At 42.6% G+C, this 26,920-nt stretch overlaps 1 protein-coding gene across 1 annotated transcript; it reads right to left on the bottom strand.

Moving 5' to 3' along the window:
• Positions 1 to 930: 930 nt before the first annotated feature.
• Positions 931 to 24,986, bottom strand: LOC118421298. The gene is made up of 8 exons (XM_035828530.1): positions 24,872 to 24,986; positions 5,133 to 5,372; positions 4,289 to 4,497; positions 3,489 to 3,789; positions 2,908 to 3,067; positions 2,272 to 2,523; positions 1,823 to 2,030; positions 931 to 1,555 (listed from the first exon to the last, which is right to left on the bottom strand). The coding sequence occupies exons 2-8, from the start codon at positions 5,366 to 5,368 to the stop codon at positions 1,335 to 1,337; spliced, it is 1,587 nt and encodes a 528-aa protein (XP_035684423.1). The 5' UTR covers positions 5,369 to 5,372; positions 24,872 to 24,986; the 3' UTR covers positions 931 to 1,334.
• Positions 24,987 to 26,920: the final 1,934 nt, after the last annotated feature.

Raw genomic sequence — 26,920 nt, forward strand, 5'->3', positions numbered from 1 at the left:
GCCGGCCCTAGAAATTCCAGGCATCCAGCACAGCAAGAACAAGGACGGTACATGTAGCTCTGCACTCCTGAAAGCACACACGGTAATTGAAACACGAGAGAACACGGAATATCTCGTCAAACCTTCCGGGGGACCAAGCAACGTCCCCCGTACACCGACCCGGCGATACCGCTAAACCCTCGAGGTCCCTTCGGCGTCCCAGACCGACCGTCTCTGGGCGCTGGAACTAACGCAAACCTCCTGTCGGCATCTTCAGCTTGGACATGTTTGCTTCGGCGGTGCCGGTGGAGTGTGGACCCAGACGTGGTCGGGGAATCTGGCAGCATGCACGTTGTGCTCAGGTGTGCACCTCTATATATACCTGGTAACCGGAAGTGACGTCATCCCTATCGGACCAATGGGCGAACAGAATAAATATCGGAAAAATTACACCGGCGCTCCTCTCGCTCGTAAGAGGAGCGCCGGTGTAATTTTTCCGACTTCAACTATATCTACGCGACTCAACCTCTGCTTGGAGAGTAGAAGGAAGCTGAATGTTGCTGTGTTTGTCATCGATCAATACCTGTCAAGAGGAAGATAAATCTGTGCATTCCAAAATATCTAGTGGTACCTAACCCGACTTCTCTGTTCACTCCCAAGGCTACGCCAGGAGTCATAAGTTTAGGTCACATGAAGACGGATATCGGCTACACTCCCCCAGCGGAAACAATCCTCACATTGAAGAGGTTCAAATACAAGTAGGAGTTAAACAGAGAACTGTTCTACATGTACTATGAACAAAGATGACGCCATATTTTAGTCAAAGCTTTCACCAAGAACGTGTTAACACTTTGCATCCCTGACACTTCATAAAAAAAAAGAATAAACGAATTAATAATGGACAAACGTATGACTGAATGAATGAAGTAATGTTCCCTTGAGCTGAGTACATGTACGTCACAATATGATTTATAAACGAAACATCTAACGTTATACAGGTTGGCAGAAGTATGATAAAGTACTACCCCACATGGATTCGGCTTCTCCCCTATGATTATAAAAAGGGACACGAAAGAAAAGTTGCAATTGCTCCGGAGTAATCACCATGGTAGACCAGTGTGCATGGAATGTAGCTCGGCTTATCATTTCTTATGATCTTGTTTACTTTAGTAAAAAAAGTGTCTTTTTGACAATTAAGGCACTGATTTACTTAACCTGCTCGCGAAAAAAAAACATATCAGCCATTGGTGGCAATTGTGAGTAATCTGCTCCATGATTCTGAATCATGTTTGTCTTCATAAGATGTATGCATTCAATGAGGCATAAATCTTATGAAGACAAACACAATTAAAAATTTATTCCAGACACCCCGCAATGCTGACTAGATTATAGCCGGACTTCTCCACCAAATAGTCCATGAGGAAGACCGAATTCATGTAACTGTCGGGGTGGTCCGAGTCCAGACTGACGATGCCTCCCTTGTTGTCCAGTTGGTTGGCGATGACGCGGAGAGCTTTGGGAACCCTCTCGACATCTCTGTACTTGTAGTAGTTCGCAACCGACAGGAGCCATCTTTCTGTCGAATATAATGGAAAGAAACTCGTGTCAACATTATGCCATATAAGACTGTATTTTCGCTGTAATGGAAAAAAAGTGAGAAGGAAAAAACAAACAGAATGTACATCCTCCATAAGCATTAACAACGTAAAGCTTTTGGAATTCGTATGTGTCATTAAGACTTTAAGACATTAAGAATTTGCCTGTAGAAACTAGGCGAAAGTACGTCGATGACGTCGTCAGATAGCACAGATCTGAGCAGTGGAGAAAAAATGAAGAAAAATACCATCGGTTGGAGGGAAGCGAGCCGTCGGTTGGATGATCCTGAGGCCCCTAGACTTGGCCTGGGTTACCACGGCGTCTGTCACGTTCTCAGGTAAGTAGTAGGCTGTCTGTAGATCCACTTCGCTCAGGCGCTGCATGGTACTGACCAACCCCAGTCTGATCCAGCTGGGTGCCTGCAGAGTGAAGTGTCCTAGAGGAAATGGTTGACTCTGAAATGGGAAAACGTTGAAGAATTGTAGTCATGTACATTAATTAATTAATCTATTGTGTGAATATCTGTTTGTGTTTGTGTATGTGTTTGTGTTTGTGTATAGGCAGAAGTGTTTGTGTGTGCACGCGCGCGCGTGTGTGTGTGTTTTAACCCAAACTCTGTATATTAATACATAAGTACAATAATTCTTCAGTCATGCATGGCTTTCGACATACCGAACATACACAAACAAGCCTCACCTCACGCATGCCTATTGTGAAAGTTCTGGCCCACTCCGTCACCAGTTCGGGAAACGTTTCCACGAAGTCTCCATAGAGGAAGAGCGTGACCGGCATCCTGCTCGAATGAGCTGCTATTGTCTGTACCAACTTGTGCGCGGCCTTGACGTTCATACCGACTAGGACAGCCAGCGCCAGGCGGGGGGCACCCGAGAGGGGCGCCGAGCAGATGGAGTACACCGTGCCCGGAGAGCCGACAAAACTCCCTGGTGCCTTGCGGATGAAATACAAATAGCATTATTGAAAAACGAATGTGAATCAGTTGCCTTACAGTTCAGTGCAACTCAATGGATTGGAACACAGAACAGCCGTCGATGGAGGGTGGGGTGAAAATAATGTTTGCTTGTGTCTCTTAGCGCAAATGGTAAGACAGACTGATATCTTCTCGTCAGATTTTTTTGTATCGACTCTCTGATGTTATGTTACTTATATTTTAGTGCATTGTACTGTTATATTAGGTAGGCATCATAGCTTGGTGTGTTCCCCCAGAGTACATTGAAACAGTGTATACGCGGGATGTCTTCTAAATCAAATAAACTGAAAAAAATCAAGCAAACATGTAAACAACTAACTACTGCAAAAGCCCGCGGTACTCACCAATGGAGGGTGCAAGGTGTCAAAGTCACCGTAGGTCCTGACTTCAGCCGCCCAAGTTACCATTGGTCTGCCTTTCTTTCCTACTTCTGAGGGCAGTTTGGCCTTCTGTTCTTTGTCCCAGCCTGTGACAGGTTGCCCGGGGTGAAACTCTCCGTAATATCTTCGGAAACAAAAGTCCGCATGTTGGCACATGGTGTTTTCAATGACATATGTATATATTTGGTACAATGTAACAGTGGGTTCAAGTAGCGCCTACCGTCCTTGCCAAGGAGCTCTGAGCTTTTGTGGCGACAGCGGTAGCGTACTTGATTTGTAATCCGACTGCCCGGGTTCGGTGCGGCTTCGAATCCCGGGAGTCGGGATGTTGTTTCTTTCCGTTCTACTCGCCCCTGTGGTTGTTTCAACAAAAACTAAACATCAACTCACACCGATCCAAATGATAATATGCCTGTACAAGGAAAACTTCAGATGCTTGACATACCCCGTGTACCTATATATCCTGACTTTATACAGAGATAACACTTTCTGTCAATAGAATTAATCGGAAAACATGTCTAACGGAGGATGGGACGACAACTTACTTGTCCACCCACTTAAAGGTTCCGTCTTCCAGCATCTTCTTTAAGATATCGTACTCGGCGCCTTCCACGTCAAGCTTGAAGATGACGTAGTCTTCCACCGCCGTGTTTTCCTGTATCCAGCGGGACAAGTCCACTGTCGGCACCGTCCGGTGATGGGACAACTGCCGTTTGCCGCCTGTCTTGGTGTCCGCTTTCTCGTTATCGTACGCAAAGAGTGAACCTCCTCCCCACTGCATGTCTCTGCCGTTGTTCTTTCCCTTGTCTGGTGACCAGACTGCCTCTGAGTAGGCCGTCATGTTTCCTGGTGAATGAAATAAAGAGGCCCATGATGGACAATAAGGAAAACAAAAACAATAGCAACAGGAAAACGTGTTTTATACCCCTGTCACATAAATTATCGACGACGATCGGCCGTATAGAATTTGTTGGAACAAATTATTATTTGAGAGTAAGGTTTTAACGTTATAGTTTGAAGTTTTGATTCTTGAGATAATGACAAATTCTTTTCCCTCCACTTTCCCATAGAATTGCATGCACCGTAGAAGCCAGTTAATTGCACAACGGATAATCGCACACTTCTGTTGATTGCACGAAATCACCAAATCCTGTTGTAGTGCGGTCCAGCTTGATAACTTCGCTTTGTTGCGCCATTCGGATAACTGCACGAAATGCCCTGGCAAATGGGATGTGCAATTAAGCGGCTTCTACTGTATTAGTGGTACAAACAGGAACAGTGCATGGTTGTCACAGTGACAACCATGCACTGTTCCTGTTTGTAGACACATGAGTGTCACACTCACCGTCCTTGTTGGATACACCGGTAGGACAATGTAGCACATGATTCGGGTACGGCGCGAAGAACGGCGCCAGCCTCTCGTCTATCTCGAAGGAGTGTATGATGAAGTCCTGCCCGTCTGGGTAGGTCTCCCTAAACAACTGGACTGTGGACGCCACGTTAGCACCGCAGTCCAGCAGGATCTTTCTCGGTTGATAACCAGCGGCTGGGAGTCTGAAACAAACATTGTTAAAAAAAAACAGATGGACTTTGTGTGTTGCCTATTCAACGGTTGCTGTCGGCCACGGTAAGATTAGCCTGATTAAATCTCGCCTATAGCAGCCCGCCCAACATCGGCCAGTTTACAGCCCCGGAAAAATAGATAGCCAGATTTCCACGACCTCATACTCTCATCACATGTGAACCTCTCCGAGTGTCTCCTGTTCCTCGTTGATTGTGAAAATAAGGTCCTCATTATATAATTATTGCATAAATTATCAGTTTCTCTATCGGAATAACTCAAGTTGCTCAAAGAATGAATGTCTTATCTTAGAATTGAAGTTTCCTCTTGACTTCTGAAAATAAAGACCCGATTTGCATGATTTATGTCCATTAATAATGTTCCCTTTACGTAACTTCTTTATATGCTGCAAGTATGAATTCCCCTCTTACCAATGAATGTATTCGTGTAATGGTATTACCTTATTGAATCGTTTTATAATCTTGATTTTAAAAAAAAATTGTTCACTTTGGAAACAAACGTCGATAACACCGCAAAATATTATGTTCATCACACGAAAATTTTTAGATTTTGCGATATGCTAATATCCTAATAGTAGGTGAATACATATACATACACATAAACTCACCTTTCTTCCTTCGACTGGACGTCTTCGTTGTGTTCAGACCTTCCTTTCTCGGACTTTCTCTGACCTTCCCGTGTACGTAACAGCCATTCGGGGCTTTCCAATGACCGTCTGGCGGGTACCGTGGGGTGGGGCAGTGCCGGGACGGTGAAGAGTTGTGTCACACAGCTCCCGATGGCGGCCCCGAGAATCAGGACTATCCATCGGCTTTGGAACACGCCACGAACACCCTTCTGCATCGCACTGCAAATGCAAATAAATTACAATGTATATGGATGGGACTGTCTGCTGGGAACCCCACATACTTATCATCGTAAAACTGGATACGTTGATATTTTGCACACGGGAAGTAAACAAACAAACAAATTATCTGTTGAGCTCTGTTTGATTCCATGAAAACGTTCCGAGAGAATGACCACATGTGAATGAACATGCAATAAACCATATGCAACGGTAGGGTCTTTCTATTGAAGTGTTATTACTATGTTCAGCCCAAATCACCATTAGTGTCAAACATCTCAATTGTGATTGTTTGAGTCAAAACAAAGGTCGTCACAGGAGAGGCCAATCCGATGATGAGGGAGCAGTCACCGCAAACAGACTAAGATGCCTGGCCTCTACCTAGTTCCATGGATCGTTGGTCAAATACACTTATTATATGTTGTTCAAAGTATGAAAGTCTTCTCTTAGCAGAGAATGCTATCATAGCATTTCCTCATACATTAGATTTGTGTCTGATAATGTTCATCTTTAATGTTCACTTGCAAATGCATAAAGAATAAGATTCTTATCATTTACCACTATTGTTTTATCATGCTTCCTAATTAAACATGCAAATTAGGTATACATTTGCATAATTGATGTCTATCAATATTTTTCTCTTTTTCAGTTACATATGTCGCATGTTTGAGCATCCTATTATGAAATGCAACTTTCCTTATCAATTATGCAAATTAGCTCATTATTTGCATAGTTTCTAATCATGTAAAGCATCACCCAAGATATCTGAATACCAAATATCACAGGGACTCTTTCCCCAGCTATTTATGTCCAAATCTCAAAACGAAAACGCTCGCTGCAATTCCAAACAATTTCTGCTGCAGTGCCGATGTCACACATCAAGGGGCCCAAAATCAACTTTGACCTTTGTCTGAGGTTCTTAAGGCGGGTATATCTAAAGCTGCATTACATTTGCAGCCTCGCCACAGAAGAGCGCTTAGCGAATTCCATCGATCTTTTTCGCCTTGTGTGTTTTGTTGTCTTTTCAGTCAAATATATACTTGGACATTTTGTATGATATTGCCATTATGAAGTCAAGGGTAACAAAATTCTGTTTAGAATGCAGCAACAATGCCAACATACCCCATTGCAGTGAGATACTGCCTTAAGTTATGCTTATCTAAGTAATGCCTAAACTAAATGCTAGAAGTCTCCAATCAAATAAGACTGGGAGCCACGGTTTTAAACGAATTCGGCAATTTTACTGACCACTGATACTGACAATGTTTGGATCAAACTTATATAATCATAAACTGCTGTTTTTAGAAATAACTGAAGGAGAGAATGAACAAATATTACAAAATATTTTACAGTAGGTATTTCAACAACAATTAAACAATGTTCATTCGTATATTCACAAAAATCACAACGTTCACAGAACTTTGAATCTACATGTAACACTAGAAAGGTATCAATTGTAAGCAAATACATTCTGTTAATTTTACATATATTACCAGTAACCATGGTCCAGGCCATTTACCTTTTTTTGGTAAAAAAAAAGAAGAAAAAACGAAGCACAAAAAATATACCTGATGGAAGGCAAACATAGCTAAAAGCTGATTTTTGTTGGCATCCTTAGCAAACATGCTACAGTCATAGTGTATTATCATCACAGTATCATCATTTAATTCCTGACATACAATTAATCAATTTGTTATTTCGCTCTTATTTTCAGGATGCTTACCAATATTATCGCTGTTTGTTTTCTAGCGTAGCTCTTCTCACAATGTATTGGCACAACTTTTCAGATTACACTGGAGCATACAACAGACAACAATCATAATAAATAATACTATATACAGTTCAATACGTCAAATCAGAATCATTGTCCATAATCGTAGTCCTGTTCCGCGCGTGGATTGCTCTCTCATATTTGTTGTAGACCTCAAAGACTGGAACTTTATGAGAGTGGGAGTACATCCATGATCGCTTCTGTTTGAATCGTCTCCATGCCTTGTGGTTGAGATAAGAGTGTTGTTAGAGTTGGCGTACATTTCTGTACGTGTGGGTCCGTGGAAGCGGATCCGGGATCTCTTCTGTTTGGATCATGGCCATGCCTTGAGGTTGGTATGAGACATTGGAGTCGACGTACGTGTGGGTCCGTGGAGGTGGATCCGGGATCTCTTCTGATTGAGTCACCTCCATGCCTTGCAGCTCTATTGAGACTTTGGAGTTGACGTACGTGTGGATCCGTGGAAGTGAATCCGGGATCCTCTCTGCTTGAGTCGTCTCCATGCCTCGTGGTTGTGATGAGACGTTGGAGTTGACGTATGTGTGGATCCGTGGAAGTGGATCCGGGATCCTCTCTGCTTGAGTCGTCTCCATGCCTCGTGGTTGTGATGAGACGTTGGAGTTGACGTACGTGTGGATCCGTGGAAGTGGATCCGGGATCCTCTCTGCTTGAGTCGTCTCCAAGCCTCGTTGTTGTGATGACACGTTGGAATTGACGTACGTGTGGATCCGTGGAAGTGGATCCGGGATCTTCTCCGAGTCGTCTCTGAGCCTTTTGGCTGTGGTGAGATGTTTGTTGGAGTTGGCATGCCTCTTAGTCCGTGGAAGTGGATCCGGGATCTTCTCTGCTTGAGTCGTTTCCGAACCAGAGGGGCGTGATGCGCCATTGAGGTCAAGGTAAATGTTGGGACCATCGACTTCTTCTTCCCCATCCGTCTCCGATCCCTGTGGGTCCGCTGCGGCTCCGTGGTGTGGCCTGGACGACAGTCCCGAACCTTGCAGTTTCGATGAGACGTTGCAGTTGACGTACGTGCGGGTCCTTTTAAGTGGACCTGGGATCTTCCCTGCTCGAGTCGCTTCCGAAGCAGAGGGTCCTGGCGCACCGTTGAGGTCGAGGTAGATGTTGGGACTATCGCCTTCCTCTTCTCCGTTCGTCTCCGCTCTTTGTGGGTCCGCTGCGGCTCCTTGGTGTGGCCTGGACAGTCCCGAACCTTGCTTGTAATTTTTGAAGGTGTGGCGGGTCCTTCTCTTCTCTGAATGAGTCGTCCCTGTGACTGGAGGGTAGTAGGTAGAGTCGCTGGTGTTGCCTGGCCTATCAGACCGTGGAGGCGGATCTGGGGCCTTCCCCACGCGCCGTGGTCTTGATGGGGCGTTGGAGTTGGTTGGTCCTGTGGCCGTGGGTTGGGGACGAGGGTTTGGGGTCAATGTGGCACCTTTCGTGTCGGTCTCGTCTGCGCCATACACAGGATTGTCCAAACGCGTCGTTTCGGCATACGGAGTAATGGGCGTGTCATCTTCATACGCATGCTGTGGAGGTACAGGGTTCCCAGTCGTGGGTGCAGCGGGCGGTGACTGGATGATTTGCAGCGGTATGCCTCCGATGGTGCCTGCAGCATTGCCATGTAAGTACTGACGCTGATTTTGCTCCCTCTTGTAGCGCTTGTAACAAGCGCCCGATGCCTTGTACAGAGAGAACAGGACCAGGCCTGCGCTCGCGATGAAGGTAACGATCATCATCACGGTTTTCCACAGTGGATCATCATCATCAGCTGGAGTGGTGCTGCCCTGCTGGGTGTTCTTGTCGGTGGGTTCACTCATCCTTGCCGTGATCCTCGTGCTCTTCTGAGGAGGCGCTGTGGTATAGACAGCGGTTAACATGGTATTCAATTGTGGCTTGTCAGCACTTGTTGGAGAGGTGCCATCCAGCAGACTGGTCGTGTCCTTCAGTTTTATGATCTTTTCCGTAACCTTTGCCTTTTGCTGAACGGATGTTGTGCCGCTAGCGCTGAAGACGGTTGTCATCATGATGTTGTCTTGCCTCTGTCCTACGCTTATCTCACTTGACTTGGTCAGCGGTATATCCACAATAGCACTGCCTGGTGAAGACTGCACGACACACCGGAAACTGCCCTCCGTCCAGCATCGGTAGGCCTGCTGACTCAGGCGGAGTGTGGAGGTGGACTTGCCGATGTAGGGTAGGTCGGGGTCGTCTGTTGAGTGTGCCGTTTTTTCTTCGGGAGACTGCGTGGTGGGTACCTCGTGCTCCAGGCGTGTGGTTACAGCGCCGCCACATGGGTCGAGTGATCCTCTTTCTCCAACGGCTCTCCCTCTTGGATCCAACCACACGATCTCTGGCTGCTTCTCCCAGAAGACCTCACAGACAAGAGTGGCTCCGTCGCCCTGGCGTGACACCCTAGCTGTAGGTGGCGGACATGGCAGTCTCTTCACGTCGCCGATCTTTCTCCCGGAGAGGCTAGGCGGGTAGCTGCACCGCAGGCTGCGGTAGACATAGGGATTCAATGCCCTAGCCCCTACCGACTTCAAACTTCCCAAGGCACATGTGCAGCGGAAAGGATTCTCCTGAACGAAGAAACTCTTTTTGTTTCCGGACATGGCGGTGATCATCTGCTCGGGGATGAAAGCTAGCTCGTTGTGGTTAAGGGAGAGTAGACGTAGCCTTGGGAGCTGGTGCAAGAACTCCTCGGAGACACACGAGATATTGTTGTAGTTCAGGTGCAGGTACTCCAGTTTGTTCAATCCTGCGAAGTACCACCCTTCCACAGCACCCAGCCGGTTGTAGTTCATCCTTAGAACGGACAGCTCTGTCAGTGGCCGAAGAGCGTTCCTCTTGATTTCTTTGATTTCATTATGAGAGAGCTCGAGCTGTTGCAGCTTCCTGATTCTGTCAAACCAGCTTCCAATGGCTTTGATGGCGTTGTTGCTCATGGACAGTCCGAGGAGGTTTGGCACGACCGAAAACGTTTCGCGTTCAGCCGTCAGGATGTGCCCGGGCCCCAGGAGCAGCGTGTGGAGCCGGGGGAGACCGGGCAGAGGCTTCAGTTTACCGCTGCTATCGGAGTGCCCTGCCACTTGGAGCTGCCTCAGAGTGGCCGGCAGACACCCGAGCTGATTCCCATCGGTGTCTCCGGTCGTGTTGCATATTGCACAAGGCAACTTGGAGACGCCATCGAGGTAAAGGTTAATATTTATACTCATCACCTCGCGTGCCTTGCAATACCCCGTACGCTTTACCTCACAAAGGCCAGGACAAGATGAACCAGCCTGAGGTGGCGAAACCGACAACAGAAAGAGGAGACAAAGTGACATCTTCGTGCCTGCCATTTCTGTATCCGTTTCAATGGTCACCACATGTTGTAGCTAGTATAGTTTCATGCCATTTCAAAGCACAACCTGAAAGAGAGCAAAATAGTTTGAATAATTCATACTGACCTGAAGAAAGTGAATCGGCTTAACATTAGGAATAAAACAACAATCATAAGATATCAATCGTAAGATGTCAAGTTTCAAATACCTGCCAACCCTCCAGTAATTGTTTTGGTCAAGAAAATCTGTCAGGAAAACCCTTACAAGTACTACTTGCCACTGCTAGGTGTCGCTCTAGTGACAGGAATGCGGTTCCAAACATGCCGTAGCTTGAATCCCCCGCCCCCCCCCCCCCCCAAACTGATTTCAGATCCCGACATTAAGGCCATAAAGCGAACATCACGTATACGCGTAAAATCCCTCAAACGAAAGAGAATGATAAAAGCGGTAGAATTGCGGCCCCAACGTTATTCTGGGGAATTGCACCGCGGCTATTTGAAAATATTGTAATTTGAAACCACTCGACCGTCGACTTCATACCCTACGTTCCCTGCTTGTGATAGCAACGGAATCCACGGAGAGAGGTGAACTTGCATTATATTTCTTTACAGACCACGCTAAAACGTATCTCAATTGGTAAAACTATGCGAAAAAATGCTAAAAATAGGAAAATACAATGATACGTAATCATCGATGACGCGTAATAATTAATTCTGGATAACATTAACGTACTACGCAGAATCAATGCCAGTATTATGACTCAGGTATTACACAATAGCTGTATGGGAGCAATAAAACAAGGAAACAACAAAAAGTTTCTAAAAATGTTGGAAAAAAAAACTGTTTACAAGATTTTGAGATAGAACGCAGTTGGTTTTCAGCATATTTGATGCGAAGTATCAACAAGTAATTCAATGTGCAAACACAGGTAACTTTCTTTTGTCGGCCTTTCTCCATCAAACGGGGATAAGCTCAAAAATTCAAATCATTATTACATGTATAATAAAGATCAAACAACATACCTTGCTTTGTGATCATCCGTGAATCTTGTTCCGCAGTGTTAGGTAGACCGGATTTCCCAGTAATTCCATAAAAGAGCAGCCGGCTCATTTAAAACAGTCACAGCATCTGTACACTTTTCCAGATCAGTCTCCTTGACATATGATAATGTTTGTAAATATGCATTACCGTTCACGTGACTCGTGTCTATCTAACGTCCATGCGACCAACCAGGAGAGAGGTTAGTTCGGCGTTGGGTTTTTACTCTGGGACACTGGAGGGTAACCTCCAGTAACAGAGTATTGTAATCACTTTGTGCGTTGGGTGTTCGCACCTATATCTCTATGTTCCGTACGCCGCAATCGCATGTGGATTGGCATGTCGTCTGTACTCGGTTAGGAAATGATGCACGTTGTTTTTTTTTCGCCGTAGCTGTTTTTATTATGAATTTCAGTTTTCACCCCTACGCCTTCCGGTATAATGGTTCAGGTCTTCCTTATGATTGTGCCTTAAGCGTTGTAGTTATTTGATACCGTCAAGCAGATGTTGGCCTCGTCGGAATATGCCATCTCGTTCGGGCTTTGCGTTTCCAATATTGAGGTTGGTTTGACATAGCATACTGTTAACATTTTGCGCGGTTGATAGTCATATGCATGTTATGGTTAAAACGTGTTTGATCTTTGGGAGCCTTTTTTTTCGCGGTAGCTATTTTCATTATCGATGTAATAATTTGAGATGTCACCCCTATTTCCCTGGTATTGTAGACCAGCTGGCTTATAGACGCTGGGGTCTGGCAATTACTTATCTCGAAGCAAATATGGAGTTATTTCCACAGCTGTGGTTGACCTACTTTTTGGCGACGCCTGATGGGCGAGCCTAATAGTATAGTGTGGGACCATTTGCAAAGAATTCCAAAACTTCCACAGGAATGTCAGGAATGTAGATTCCGCGCGTGCGTAGTTGCATCATGCTGGACTGAACCATTACCTCCACGGGTAAGCTTTCCAGTCGCATGGCACATGCCGGTATACGTGTGCAAACTTGGAAAGTTTGGTGGCCTTCTTCACCCTTGATATCTTTGTTTCAAAAATGCAAACCGATGTGTGAAACAAGCATTGTTTGTGCTTAAATGTGGAGGTTTGTGAGATAGCGATGTGATAGTTACCTTCGCCAAGAACGTTATATTTTGGGTAGCGTTTGTATGTGTGACCACCATAACTTGAGAACGCCTGGATGGATGGTACTGATACCCGGCATAAATAAATGAATGAATAAATAAATGAATGAATAAATAAATAAATAAATAAATAAATAAATGAATGAATGAATAAATAAATAAATAAATAAATAAATAAATAAATAAATAAATAAATAAATAAATAAATAAAAATAAACAAATAAAAATTTGATAAAAATAAACAAACAAATAAACAATAAAAAATAGAACACAAAGAAATACAAATGAGTAAATAGATAAAAATAAATAAACAAATAAATAAATAACCAAATAAATAATAACTAAATAAAAATAAATAAAAATAAATAAAAAATAAATAAATAAAAATAGATAAATAAAAATGAAGAAATGAAAATGAATAGATAAATATATAAATGTGGGTAGGCCTTGTTGAGACCTGGAAACGATTAGATTTTTGGCCCCCTAGCGGCCGGTTACTTTACTGCAGCGGAACTTCCTGGTTTGATATCTCGAGTTTTGGACATGCTGCGGCTATGCATTTTAAGTGGTAGACAGCTCTTGATGCCGAGAGTTAGTGGTATAGGTTTGCCCCCCCCCTAGCGGCTTGTTTTGGAACTGCAGGACAGGTTTGGTATCAGACTTTGAAAGGGAATAACTCAAGAAGGGGTCGACGGATTGTTATGATTTTCACCGTCGCCATGGCAATAATTTTTATTGCCACACTTTTTAACGTTGTGTGCGCCTCAAGTATCCATTGTGAGGCGCTGTTGTTGTTACCTGCATGTATGCAGGTATGGTTTTGATGCTGGTGGGAACTTTTCGGTAGCCGGGGATGTAGGGCGCTGTATCTCGTGAACGGATGGTGAGAGCACGACGATTTTTGGTACGTGGGTTGGGGGTGGTAGCCTAACACTCAGGTTTGATTTTGGGCCTCCTGGCGTTTGAACTTGACATTGCAGGTGGCATTTTTGGTGTTTTGGGGGCACTTTTGGCGCTGTGTGTCTGGAACGATACGCGCGATTGCAACGATTTTTGGTGCATGGGTGGGGGGTTGTTGCCTGTTGCCTAGGACTAACTTTGGGCCTTGTCGCGTTTGAACTTGACCCGGCAGGTTGAATTTTGTGTCCGAGAGGGGTATTTCCGGAGTTATATCTTCTGAACGGCTGGTGCTGGCGCAATGATATTTGGCACATGTGTCGGCGGTGGCTGAATAATGCTCAATTTTGATTTTGGCGCCCTTGGTGCTTGAACTTGACATTTTAGGTTACCTTTTGTGCGGGCACGGGGCGTGCGCTGTATCTCCGGAACGCAAGGTACCATTGTGTTGCTATTTGGTACGTGAGTTGTTTGTGGTGTCCTGGTGGTCAGGTTTGATTTTGGGCCTCCTAGTGCTTGAACTTGATACTGTATAGGTTGACCCTGTTTTTGTGTGGTTGGGGCATCCTCCCAATATCTGCTTGGTTTTAAAAACAGATTATGGTTGGGTGTAGAACCATCATCTGGCCTGGGCCACCTTCAATGTATCAGGTTACTTAGTGGCACTGACAGTTTGCCAGATGACGGGAGTGTGCAAGATTATATATCTGTTGGTCAGGTATACTTGGAGTTTGCTTTTTACTCTTTGTGGTGTTTCTAGAGCTGTATAGTACTGAGTTTTAAGTTTCGGTACAAGTTCCTTTACCCTGTTGGCAATCATGGTTGAACTTGAACTTAAACAGAAGAAGATGCAATTTTCTAATGTGGAGGAGAACCGTATAGAGTGTGGGCATAAGAGAAAGGTATGTGTATGATTTGTCCTGTGTTTCTTTTTGTTTCTTTGGTAATGCCATTTCCATACTGTATACAGGTAATTTGTTGTTTTGGGCTAGTCATATTCGCTTGGTTTTTGGGCCTGCTTAATCTATGGTACAGGCAGGGTTAAGTGGTGGAGGCTTAGCTTTGTTCTGTTTTAAATTCAGTATCGTTTGTTGCATTTTGTCGCGGCAAATATATGATGAAATTCCCCTTCTAAGCAACTGCTCATTGGTTTGCGGGGATGTTTGCTGGGTGTTTGCTCTGACTACAACAGCTTCTGAACTTTTCAAAGCTTCCATTGCCAGCAGCTTGCCATCTATAAATGGGATTGACAAGGACATTTTTCATAGTAAATTATGCTGTTAAATTTGGCTTAGATACTACAGGAGATTTAGGTTTGGGTTGGATGGATTGAATGAAAATATCATACCACCCTGGGGACTAACTGTTGCTGCTGCATGGGGGCTACCACTATTCATATTGTCTAATGTCTATGGAACTACAGATAAAAGTATCATTGGTCAAATTATGCAAGTAACCTTCCGATGTCAAGTGAATAACACCCCAGAAATAAATCTTTAATGAATATCATTGGAAGAACACAAACCAAGGAGACTTAGCAGCTGCATTAGGTCAGTACATTGAAATAGGAAGATATTAGTATATCATGTGACAGAGTAACTACATGTGCATGGGCCATCTGAGACAAAAAAAGGTAGCGTCTCAACAACTTCAAAGTACTGTGGTTGGTTACATACTTAAGAAATCCAAAATAAGTAATGTTCATCCATGCCCAAACTTACAAATTCAGAAAATGGAATTTCAGAGTCAGACTTTTGCATGGTGCACAAACAACACGGTAAAAAGCTCATTTTTCCAACCACGTACCACAGACAAAAAGGCAAAAATACACAATAGGTCTACAGAAACCCAATACATTTCATGCAGGCCTGAGGTCTACGAACTCTTGTTTCATTTGTGTCGTTCGATTGAGACGCTGACTTTAGCTGTGTTTTAGATTTGGCAGTGATAGGTATCGTAGCTTTTAAGTAGTTTTTTTTTGTGTACAGTCAAACCTGTATTAGGGGCCTCTACAGAGGGGCCACCTGTCCATAGTGGCCACTTTTTGTCGGTCCCTTGGGTATTTTATCTACAAGTTGCCACCTCTATACAGAGGCCACCTGTCTATAGTGGCCAATTTTGACCAGTCCCTTGAGTGGCCGCTATAGACAGGTTTGACTGTATACAATCAGCTGCTATGATGTGTCTTGTATGCGATTCACTACTATATAGGTGGAGTGGCCATGCTCTTAATCTGTCGGGTAGGAACGTGTCTTTTGTGACCGGAACACCGAAAGTAGAGGGAAATAGCAGGGGCAGAAGGGGTATGATCTTGGAGGGAAATTATATTTTACACCAGGGATTGAAGGGTAGTTTTCATGAATGGAAATTATATATTTCGCATATACACAGAATTAAGCCATTGTCGGTGGGAACTCAAACTTTAGGAAATTATTTTTTTCATTTCGATTGAGACGCTGATTATGCTGTTAATGCGTACAGGACTGTGTTTTAAATTTGGCAGTGCTAGGTATGTTAGCTTTTAAGTAAGTTTTTGGTATAAGCTGATGTGATGTGTTCTGTATGCGATATAAACACCGAGTTATACACCACAGAAAATATCACAACCGACATTAACCATAATTAGGTCACAGAGTATGTTACCTACGGTCACTTGTTTTTTTTCTTTCGGATAGGACGTCCCGTCAGGAAATCTGTGTAAAGTGCATCTGAGGACAGAGTGTTTTGGGCCTGCTAATGATTCAAACTTATAACCTTCGCTGAGGTTACGCTGGTAAAATAGAATAAAAATCGAATGAATTGAAAGTTTAAGTTAGAACGATGGAAGATGGTGTAGTGGTTTAATAGGTTAGTTGGTTTACAAACATGCTCTATTCTATTAAGTTTATTCGCGACGTGGCCTCCCCCCAAAAAAAACGTACGGACAAATTGCACGTACGGCGGGTTGTGCCCTTAACGGAGCACGTACGCCCAAGCTTTGAATATGCACGTTATTCACTAATCCGTCTGGAACGAGGCAAAATATAGTAGAGGTAATCTCAATAGCTTTCTCGGAATTCTTAATTAAGAGGGAAACTGGTGGGGAGGTTTTGAATATGACAAGGACGGTATATAACGTCGTTGATTAAGGTTGTCATATATCCGTTGTAAAAGTGTTTAACATCGTCTGGCTGTTGGTGACAACAATATATGTATTAGTGTTATGATAAAGGATAAAAATTATTATACACGTTTGTACCATGAACGTAAGGCCACAGGAATTAAATTGGAAACAAGTCTGGCAATGAAAAAGCATTGCCATAGCAACGGTGCTTCGTTTATCATGTATTGATATATTTTTGTGTTAAAATGTGATTCGGTTTTTAGTTGTATTATTTACATTACATTAGCTTGAATGTTAGGGGTATGTTACCTTTTTTGAACTCAGACAACCCCAAACTAATAATCCTGGTCTCCAAGCAGACGTTTCAGCTGGATGACAAAAATGAATAATTATGAATGCTATTATACATCCCCCTTCCTTCTTACAAGAGAAACCAAGTCCCGTATCGTTTCCCTAAAGAGTTGTTTTATAGAAGAACTTTATTGCACGACAATTGTACATGGTACAATGTATGACAACGACTTTTATACAAAGTACAAGTGTGTAGAATAAGACTTAATTAACATCCTAATTAACATAACAAGAAGGACTAACACAAGTCTTTGATATAGTGTTACAATCTAGTTGGGCTAATCATGAGTTTCAGTATTCTTTCTAATGGCGAATCAGTCTTTGATATATTTGCCTATCTTTGCATTATGGAGGTTGTGGCATCTAAAGATATATACAAATCTGTCTGTAGCATCGAGTCTCTTGAAATCTGCTGTACTGGATTCGAGAAATGTCAATAGCTCATTACGTAAAATTACTTGAAATTCATCTTCAATATGCTTTGGACAGAAAGGACAGAACCATTGGTCAGAGGCTGCATTGTAGTATTTGCCTGTTTCAATGTTCAATTTGCAATTAGCCGTCGGGCAAGAACTTGCAATAAACTTTAATCATAAACTCAGGACAATGTCTCACCAGCATAACAGACCCTGGGGCACTTCCCTCAAGGCTACTGATTCTTATCTGATTTGAACACCTTGGGCGGGCTATATTGTCCGCAGAGTTTGCGCGGACGAGTAACCGAGGTGGCCGCTGTGATGAAGCCATGAAGGCATAACTTCACTGGTACGGAGCACCAAGGACGTTATACAGCGTTATATAACGTCCTTGGGAGCGCGTCCTCGTGGGTACTTTTAATATACACAATAACCACTAATCCGTCTGGAACGAGGCAAAATATAGCCTCAACAGAGTTAAGGTAATTTCAATAGCTTCCTCGGAATTTGAAGAGACGAAAGGTTTTGAATATACAGTACTAGTGTTCATGTCCTCATGTACCAGTGTATTGAAAATCAACTCCACTTTAATAATGATAGAAATTTGTTTGAAACGCTACCGTATCTACATACCAAAAATCATGATGACCCGTCAACACGTTCATATTTTCTCTTTGATTATGCAAATGAGGTTTTTATCTGCATAATCAATATGTATTGACATTTCTCTCTTTCTCAGTTACATAAGTTTGAAAGTCCTATCATGGAATACAGTGGATTTGTAAACTTTCCTCATTAATTATGCAAATTAGCTGTTGATTTGCATCATTGATATCTCATTATGTAAGTCATCACTTAGGCTATCTACGTACCAAAATCATGACTATTCATCACCACGTTATCAAGTCATTCTCGTCCAAAGTTGGATAGGAAATTGGCGCCTGCAGTTTAAGAAAAGCCCTCTGCCCCAAACGTGTCTGTAAGATAATAGAAAGAGCAGAACCTTGTGCTTCATTGTTACAAGCATTACTATGGTGGTTAATGAGCTGTATCTGTAAAAGCCTTCGTTTCTGCTTCTGATGAATCGCCCCGGGTGCAAATTCTGAATAGTAACGTTCATGGTTATGATTCCCAGGCGAGCGCTCGCATGTGTAAGCAATTGTTGTATCAGTAAATACAGTTATATCATTTGTTGCTTTGTAGGATCTGCTGTAAGATCCGTATAACGTTATGTGTCTTTTTTATGTCCGATTCCTGGCCACGACTGACAATTGGAGACATTTTGGCTGCGCTGTTATGGTTATTATCATTAGATCTATTCCTAGAAATCTACAAAATTTGCTCACGCTTTTCACATCTAACGACCAACAAAAAAAATCTTCTTGCTGAAGTCGTCCAATCCGTTTATCTACGAAAATGCTGGACAATTCATCTCCCACTGCACATCAAAAAAGTCCCTCCCCCAAACTGTCTAGGAGGAAATAGAATTTGAACAGTTGTCATTTCACTTTTAATCTATGATATTTCATTTCCTTTCTATACAATTCTGTATGCTACTGTTTTACTTCTCAACAAGCCTTCGGGCATGACCTTGCAACAAAGGTGGATCTTTGCCGGTTAAAACCAGTTCACTCAGAAGAATGTACCAACAGGTAAACGATGGTAAACAGATGCGTCACCGCCATGTTTGAGCATTGAAGGTCTTGAGGCCACATTAGGTGTTTCTGAAAAGCAAGCTTCAGCTAGAACCTGCTGGATGTTTACATTACTGTGGAAGTTGGCATTGGACATGCATCAACAGGAACACCTTTTGTCACCGTGACAGGTGCCATGGTTATGTTTATGACATAGATACTTGACATGACATAGCACAAACTCACAAAAATGCTACCGCGACGGCTATCAACAACTTCCGAGCACTGAAATTAGATAGTCCACGTAAATCAGCCTCATTACTAATTAAAATGAGTACCTGCTGGCTGCAAATGATAACCAGATTTATGTCATACCTGTGACGCGAAAACGTTCGATACGGGTGTTCCGGACCGCGCCGTACGTTTCCGTATCGCACAGGTTCGAAAGGCGTATCACACAGGCTCCAGTCGAATAAATCGAACTGTTTGGAGCGGGCCGAATTGGCAATTCGAATACCTGATTCGGACATTGGAACATTGCTGTTGCATCACTTATTGTTCGAGGGCACCAAATTTGTTCAACTTCTGGCGCATTTTGCATCAAAACATGGGTTTTCTCAGGTGGGTATGACATAAATAAAATACAACACGGTGTATTCCGCATCACCCTCGGTCTCAGCCCTCCCGCGGGTCGGATCACCTTCCGGCCTTCGGGCGATCCGACCCGCGGTCGGGCTGATACCTTGGGCGATACGGAATACACCGTGTTGTATTCTATATGTATCACTATTATTACTATAAAACAGTACATTGTGACTGTCGGGAAATGTATAATTTTTGAGGTGCCGAAAAAAAAGATTTTTCAAGAATAATTTGGGAGTAGGTTCCCTGCGGGCTGAAGATTTGAAATTTGAACAAAGTTGATTTTCCAAAAACTGCAGATAAAGACCTTGAAGCAATGAAGACATTGCCATGGAGTAGCTGCCATGAAAGTCGGGAACTCACAGCTGTTGCGGAAAATCATTACTGCCACTGTAGAATCATTCATTCTTTTGTATGGGAGTGAAACATGAACACTCACCAAATCCTCAACAAAACGATTTAACGGATGCTACACACACACACACACACACACACACACCAATACTCCGTATGTGTCTCCATGTTTCCTGTAGGCAGAAACTTTCCAACGAACAGCTGTTTCAAGACCTACCGCCAATCTCAGAAAAATATGAAGGCAAGGCGACTGAAACTAGCTGCGCACTGCGTCAGACACACTGACATTATAGCATCCAAACTAGTTCTATGCATATTATATGGGAGGCTACAAAGGGGAGAAAACGCCGGGAAGACACAAAGTCAACTTCATCGACAACCTTAGAGACCGACACGTACCTGTCGGATGTGATGGATATCCAGTCCTTGATGAAAGATAGGGTGGAGTGGAGACAGCTGCCAAGCTTGGCTCGAACAGGAGCTCGACCGAAGTAATGTTCCTATCATCGGAAAACCAGCACAGAATATTTGAATATTGTGACCAGTATTATGCTATGCTGTCCCTGGCCATATGTTCTTGGCGTGTTTATGAGTTTATGTGGTTATTGGGGGTCAATCCATCATTCAAACTGTTGGACAAGTGAGTCACCACTTCCTTATTACTCTTGCACTGGTAAGATTTTCAAATAAGTAAACGTAGGAGTCAACTGAAGAGCCCTAAAGTTCAATAAGTAACGTTACATACTATGCGCAGTATTCATTTGGAATTGATTCTAGTTGAAAAAAGAGCAGACGTTCCTCATGATCACTATAACGTTATAGGCTCTATCATTATTCAGCAGAATCAGGTGCTGATTCAATCCCCTGGTTTTAGTGTTCAACCCCGAAGATAGGCAGCGAACGCACTGCGCTACCTGAGTTTGTAAATAACTACACTCAGCACAAAAAGTTTGGAATGTCAACTTCGGTTGATCATATTTATGTTGTTTCTTCATCAATTTCAATATATTATATATCTATAGAAAGCATGTATGATTTTCTTTCCAATGGTATCAAACTCATTATCATTGTTAACTCATGGAACATTTACTAGGCCTGCTAACGTGAGTGGGTCACCAAAAAAAAGTGCCCAAATTCCCCCGTTTCTGTTCAAAACTGTATCGCCCGGTTCAACCATTGTTATGGCCGCGGGTGACAATGATTCAATCAATCCTTTTATCACCTAACGTTTGGTATACAGAACATCCAAGTTTCTTTTTAGCATATCTGAGTAGAGTATTTTATGAGTTTAAATTCATGGAACGAGGACTAGGCCCGCTTACGTACAGGGGGTCCTAAAGATAAAGTGCCAAAATCACCCTACTAAAGTCAATCACTCCATTCTGCTCATTTTCTTCCGTCAGTATTGACTTGTGAATAAAGGCAAGTTGAATAAACAGGACATGTCAATCAAAGCTACTATTATTCTTTATTCAAGCAAAAAATCTGAACCATGGCAAGAGGTGATCAATCGAGTGCTAGCCATAAGCCGTAGGAAGGCTATTCCACCCTAAGACTGTGCTCCAGCATCCAATGGTCCTTGCTCTGTGTGGACTGGTCTTGTAATCTTGCAGAATGGCATTTGGTCCAATATTGAAGAGGTAGAATGTTGCTACTGGATGGAGGATGGTGTTTCCCATATGTCACCACATTAATTTGCCCGGAATGATGACGAGTCTTGTTTACCCTATTGTGGTTATACCGCCCCACACCATGACGCTGCCTCCACCACCAAATGCCGAAAGTTACTCTTGCCTTGTCAGTGTGCGGTTCTCCTGGCCGCATCCACGCTTTGATTCTGCCATCCAACTATCGAAAGGGCAGATGAACTCTACTCAAGTGTGCTAAAACATTGTATGTTCCGTATACAAAATGTGAGGTGAAAAGAGGATTGATTGAACCAGTGACACCCGCGCCAATATCAACAGGACGATGCAGTGTTGAACAGAAGTAGGGGAATTTGGGCACTTTTATTTCATGACCCACTCACGTAAGCAGGCCTTGTGCTCGTTTCATGTGTATACAATCATCATAAGTTTGATACCATAGGAAAGAAAATCACACAAGCTTTCTCTTGATATATAATACATTGAAATTGATGCAAAAATATGGGAAATATGATATACCAAAGTTGATATTCCAAACTTTTTGTGCCGAGTGTAGTTGCCCAGCAAAAGTGTATAGGCGCAACTAGGCGGCCATGCATGTATTTTGACTACTGTTGTATATGCAGCAACATGAGGGTGGCAAATGCATATCAATACTACATGTTTGAAGGTCTTCCAAATGTCTTAAACAAGAAATTTACCTTTTTGTGGCTAAACAACGGCTTTGTAATGGTACACATTCTCTCTCTCTCTCTCTCTCACGATCACACACACACACACACACACACACACAAACACACACAAAGAGAGAGGGAGAGAGAGAGAGAGATACACACACACACAGACAGTTAATAAAACTAGAAAGGCCGACATTTGCTTGAGAGCAAATACAGCATATTTCAGCCATCTCCCTCCCCATGCAACAATAGACTATTTCAAAATCACCCATTTGAAAAATCACTTTTACTAATGGCGGTTTAACCCAAAAATGAATCTTACAAAATTCCCCCGTTCAACTTCAAGAATGGACTCCAGTGCACCCTATGTGAATTTGCACAATAGACCAGTCCAGAAATACTCCCACTGAAACCTTGGCCTTTTGAATAAGAAACCAAATCCAAAATTGAATTCAGCAAAAAAGGTCCCAGTGCATGAAAAGGTATAATAGACCAGTCTAAAAACACTTCCACTAAAAATTGAATTTTGAATCATCACCACCCGTCCAAACTGAATTTGAAAAAATCCCCCTTCCGTGTGCAAAAAATGGATTCTTCCATGTAAAGTAGAGCAGTCCAAAAATACATCCGCTAAAATAGGACTTTGACATAATCACTGAAGTCCCAAAAATGGATTTAAAAAAAAGCCAATAGATTTTTAAAAAATCCCCCCTCCATGCAAGAATGGACTCTTCCAGCACACCCATTTAAAATTGCAAATTAGACCAGTCCAAAATAACCCTGCTGAAAGACTTTGACAAACTAGAAGTCACCAAAGTCCAAAATATGAATTTAAAAAAATCCCCCCTCCGTGCGAGAATAGACTCTTCCAGCACACCTTCTGTAAAACTGCAAAATAGACCTGTCCAAAAATACACCCACTGAAAGACTTCACCAGTCCGAGGATGAATTTTAAAAAAAATGAACCCCTCCGTGTAAGAATGGACTCTTCCAGATAACACCGGACTCGCTGATTGGCTGTCACCCTCCCCCCCCCCCTCTTTAGGATATAGATTCAGGCTAAGTGATTGGTTACCTATCTAATTAGATTAAATAGACATATATGCCAGAAGGTGCAATCTGCAGCTGGGGTCAACGACCTTAAGGTCATTGACCCCTGTGGCTATTGGAAAAAAAATCCCCAAATCTATCATTTTGACGTAGTCTATGACAAAAATTATACATGTGTCATTTGAATGAATATCTGGTGCACCATTTTACCAAAATTTAGGTCATTTGGTTTTAAAACCAGAGCACAAGAGCCAAAAGTGTACTTTTTGGTCATAAAATGGCCAAATAATCGTAAAATTAAGCATTTTGTTGTACTGTATGCCTCAACTGTTAATGAATCCATGTGCGCATATGTCTAGGGCACTCCTATACTAAATTTCAGGTCATCCGGTTCTAAAACCAAGGTACAGGAGCCAAAAGTGTCCTTTTTTGGTCAAAAAATGACCAAAAAATCGCAAAAATAAGCATTTCGTTATACTGTACACCAAAAGTGGTATTGAATTTGTATGGGGGAATTATCAAAGCACATCTGTGACAAATTTCAGCTCATTCGGTTATAATACCAGGGTACAGGGGGCCCAAATATACAGTTTTGGTCTTAAGATGACCAAAAAACCTTAATAAAATCATTTTAAAGGTAGATATGAAAAAAATGAAAAAAACGTCTGGGGATATTGACCCACTCTACCCTTGTGTCAAATTTCAAGTCAATCGGTTCAGGAACAACGGAGATACCGTGTTCCGAAGATTTGACAGGAGAAAGAAAGAAAGAAGAAAGAAAGAAACATTACGAATACAATATATTTCACCATACCTATGGTATGGCTGAAATATAACAATAAATAAACCCTGGATTATACGCACTTTCTCACTCTCTCTTTCACACATGCATACATACTTACAAACATACAAAAACACACTTTTGATTAGATATTAGATGAATAGAACTTAACGTCAATTAGCCTTCAAGATCCTTTAGTGGAAGTCTTGCGCCCTTACTTTTAAATAACACTCAATTGTAACAAGGAAGTTATAATTATATCCCCCATGTTTGTAGCAAAGGTGGAACGCGGCCGGCCAAACCCTTTAGTAGCAAAACTCCCCTGGCAAATGATTCTCCCTATATATGATCCCATATATATATATATATATATATAAGCCCACGTAGTCAGTCTAGATAGTAGCTGTAAATTCTCCTAGATGATGTATAAAGAATACTCACCAATTTGCAAACTAGATACTTCTGTGGTATCGTACTCTCTAACCAAAGCAGGTGTGTCTTACTTGCATAACGGTTGAACTGAAACGTACAATGGCGGTCATGTCTATCTTCTTCCGTTCACTTACCTGCCCGCCGTAGTAGTTTTACAGAGAAAGGTTATTCTTAGACACATTTTGATGAAACTTTTTGGATATTTTTGATGTACTCCCAGTGATGGAATAAACGTTGAATATGACTTACCGGAACGTAGTGTATGATGATGTAGACTTGCACCACACGGGATTTATGACGGGTGGAACCTGGATAACAAAGGGGGATCTAACACCAAGTAACGTTACCAGGTACAGTAAGGTGATACTCTACGTGTATATGGTAATCAGTAAAGGCCGCTCATGTCACTGACACCGGCTATTCTCAGGGTGGAACCTGGATAACAAAGGGGGACCCAACACCAAGCACAGTTAGGTGATACCTGTATAAGGCTGTATCTGGGTCACTGTGTCACTGACACCTGCAATTCTCGAGGGGGGGGGGGGATGTCTGTCGCACGTTGGCTTCAGGCCTCCATTTTAATGCTCTAAAATCGCATTTGCTGCCTTTGAATTATTGAGTCACAATGACCACGTATTTTGTCCTTTGATATTAGCTGTGGAAGATGATATGGTAACATGAGTTTTTGCCACTATTTTTACCTGCAGGTATTGCTTAGAAACACGCTAGAATGTCGGAAATATAAGAAGCGTAAAAACCGTACGCGTCGCATTCAAATAATAAAATGTCTTAGTTGCTTTAATTTTTCCCTCCATGGAGTATGTCATGGAAGCTATATTTTCTCCGTTAAAATGGAGACAAAATCACGGACAAACCTGTATTAGCGGCCACCTTTGCGTAGCGACCACCTGGCCATTGTGGCCACTTTTTGCGGGCCCTTCGATTTTTCCCATTGATAAGCATTAAGAAATATTCTAGCGGCCACCTATCCAACGCGGCCAAGGCCACACGACTTCCGGTCCATACAGCGGCCATAAGTGGATATGTCACCCTGCGCCGAGTTTAAAATCGTAGTTTGCGAGGATTTGGAGTTCCCAACAGGATGGTACGTGTGTCTTGAACATTAGAGCGCAAGTCTTTGTCGCCGAATTTATTTGCATATGGCAATATCGATCATTACCTCCATGAAAAAATGGAGGTATAGTTTTTGGTGTGTCTGTGTGTCTGTCTGTGTGTGTGTCCGCATATTTGTGGACATCATAACTTGAGAACCTCTCAATGGACTACGATGATATTTGGTATGTGGGTAGGGGTTGGGAAGACGAAGGTCAAGGTCGATTTTGGGCCCCCTAGTGTGTGACCTTGGTACTGCAGCAGAACTTCAATTTTTTGTATCTTTTTATCTGGACATGCTATGGTCTTGATTTCTTGGTGGCAGATAGCTTTTGATGTAAGGAAGAAGTGGTGTATGTTTGGGCCCCCTAGCAGCTTGCTCTGGAACTGCAGGAGCATTTTTGTCAAAATCTTCCAAGAAGCATAACGGAACATAGGAATGATGAATTTCCATGATATTTGGTATGCAGGTACATGTAGCAGAGATGTACATAATGAAATCAAAATTATGCAAATTTGGACTTCATTTGCATACTTAATGAGGAAAATGTATATTTACAGTGTTTTCCAGTATATCACTCAAATACATGTTACATATGTAGTTTGTGGCAGGCGGAAGTTAAGCAGATACTAATTATGCAAATAAGTCCCTAATTTGCATAATTGATTTGAAAGTGTCCTGATTTTTCTTATTTCGTGTAGTAAATGATTGGTCTGTCAACACTGTGACCTGTGTACGTTAGTTAAAGGTGTACATAAGCAAGCATAAATTATGCTAATGTGAAAGTCATTTGCATAATCAGAATATTTCATGGAGGCATGAGGTCTCCGAACTCTAGTTTACGGTAGATTTGATTTTTGCAGGGCCTTGGTCAGATGAAGTTTGAGACGATCGAGACAATGTTGCTTGGTGAGAAAAATCAGTGGGTACTGAAATCATGTGCAACTTATTGCTCGTGGTGAATTGATCAGCATTCTGTCTATAGTGGCCACCTGTCTATAGTGGCCACGCTTCTCCAGTCCCTTGAGTGGCCGCTATATGAACAGGTTTAACTGTGTTGTTTTGGGTGTGTCTGTGTCTGCCTGTGTTTCCGGATTTTTGTTGTAAGCATAACTTAAGAACCCCTTGATGGATTACGATATTTGGTATGTAGGTAGGTGTTGGGAAGACGAAGGTCAATCTGT

Source organism: Branchiostoma floridae, chromosome 8 (genome assembly GCF_000003815.2).
Source record: "Branchiostoma floridae strain S238N-H82 chromosome 8, Bfl_VNyyK, whole genome shotgun sequence".
NCBI classification, from domain to species: Eukaryota; Metazoa; Chordata; class Leptocardii; order Amphioxiformes; family Branchiostomatidae; genus Branchiostoma; species Branchiostoma floridae.